At 30.4% G+C, this 1,877-nt stretch overlaps 1 protein-coding gene across 1 annotated transcript; it reads right to left on the reverse strand.

Annotated features, from left to right (window-relative positions):
- Positions 1-984: 984 nt before the first annotated feature.
- Positions 985-1,632, reverse strand: LOC139854106 (zinc finger protein ZAT9-like). The gene has a single exon (XM_071843429.1). It carries the CDS (start codon positions 1,630-1,632, stop codon positions 985-987), a length of 648 nt encoding a protein of 215 aa, XP_071699530.1.
- Between the last annotated feature and the right edge of the window lie 245 nt (positions 1,633-1,877).

Below are 1,877 nucleotides of genomic sequence, written 5' to 3' on the forward strand. Positions count from 1 at the left end.
TATCAACTATGTTTTATCATTTGCGATACTTGATCCTCACTTGGATGCCATATATCCTTACCAAGTCCATCTATTTATAGATGCACATATTCATGTGAAAACATTAATGACATGCCGCCTTCTTTGACTTGAAACATCGAGAGCCGTGTATGCCTTGCAAACTTCAATTTGGCAACTATTGCTAAACACCACATGTATACATTGTATCTTGACTTTTGAGCAAGACAAATCAAACTTTTCTACAATGACTACACACATGGAAAGACAATTTCATTTTGATTTCTTCATCATGCAAAAGACAATTTGAATTTGTCTACTAAATGTTTCTCATAATTTGGACTATTGTCCAACAACACTATAAAAAAATGGGAATGATTAATGTTTAAGAAATAATTTATAACTTTGAACTCTGAATGAGTAACCACAATATTTGTTTCATTTAATGTCATTTAAAGGTTACAAAGAAACACACACTGAACATTTAGCATTAAATTATCGAATTAAAAGTCAATTAAACACATTAGTTACTACATATAATTATAAATCAGTCAAATTATTTGGACTTACACCTAAAACTCTAAAAGAGAGAATTTAAGAAAGAATGAAACAGCAAGTGAAGTGAAAGAAACTACAATGTACAACTTTTATCAAGAGTATAACAAAAATTATGTTAACTTACCAACTTCAACTATGGGAAAAGAAATTCACCATTAGTTGAATTAGAGTTATATTATACTTTCATGAAAACTAGAAACAGAACAGAAACCATGAAGTCAAAGTAGAAATCCTCAATTAAATACACCTCTTTAATAGTATGAAACAGTAACTGTATCACCACATAAACAAAATTTTGGGAAAACAAAAAAGTCTGAAATTAAAGTAAGAAAAAGATAAACATTTTGTCAATTTGAAACTAAAATAAAACTAGAAATCCCATTTGAATATTAACCAGAGCCATAAAAAACCTTGAATCCAATCATCCCATTAATGGAATTTCACAAATTCACCATCAGAAACCATAGAAACCTCATCTTCATCATCACTTGGTGCAGGAAGATTAAGATCAATAAATTTAATCTTATGTTTATCAACTTTCATAACATGTGTTCTTTTATGTCCACCAAGAGCTTGACCTGATCCAAACACTTTAAAACAAACAGGGCATTTATGTAATTTATCTCCCATCATAACATGTGTTATTTCTTGATTTTTCAAAATCTGTTTCACTTTAGTTTTCTTGTGACTTGCTTTATGTCCACCAAGTGCTTGATACGATCCAAAACTTTTGTTACATATTTCACATTTGTACTTGATTCTCCCATTATTTCGAGTTCGTTTAACATTCGTAATCTTACGATCAGATTCTGATTCTGGTTCAGATTCATCTGTCCATTTGTCTCTTGATAACATCATTAAACCAAAGGCTACATCTTCTTCTTGTGAAGTATTAGAAACTGAACTCATTGGCTGATCATGTGTTGATGATATATGATTATTGAACCATGAAGCTTCATGCTTTCGTATTCGTTTCGAACGTCTTCGAACAGTGAAGTTTTTTGATGACTTGATTTCAGTTTCTGATGATGAAAAAGATGGTGATGGTGGTTTCACTTTGCATTTGTGTTTCTCCATTTTATTTTTCACTTTAGAATGTAGATTTCTTTCTTGAAAAGGTACAATTTTCTCTGACTGAATGTGGGTTATGAGATTGTATGAAGTTTAAGTAAAGAGAGTGTGTTGAAACTTAAAAAGGAGTAGGTGATAAGCATCCAATTACTACCAAGAGTAGAATAAAAACACTACATAATAAATACCATATGCAAGTGTTCATATGTTATAAAAGTTTGTAGTGATATCATTCTACTGATCATGTTATT

This window comes from Rutidosis leptorrhynchoides, chromosome 6 (genome assembly GCF_046630445.1).
Source record: "Rutidosis leptorrhynchoides isolate AG116_Rl617_1_P2 chromosome 6, CSIRO_AGI_Rlap_v1, whole genome shotgun sequence".
NCBI lineage: Eukaryota > Viridiplantae > Streptophyta > Magnoliopsida > Asterales > Asteraceae > Rutidosis > Rutidosis leptorrhynchoides.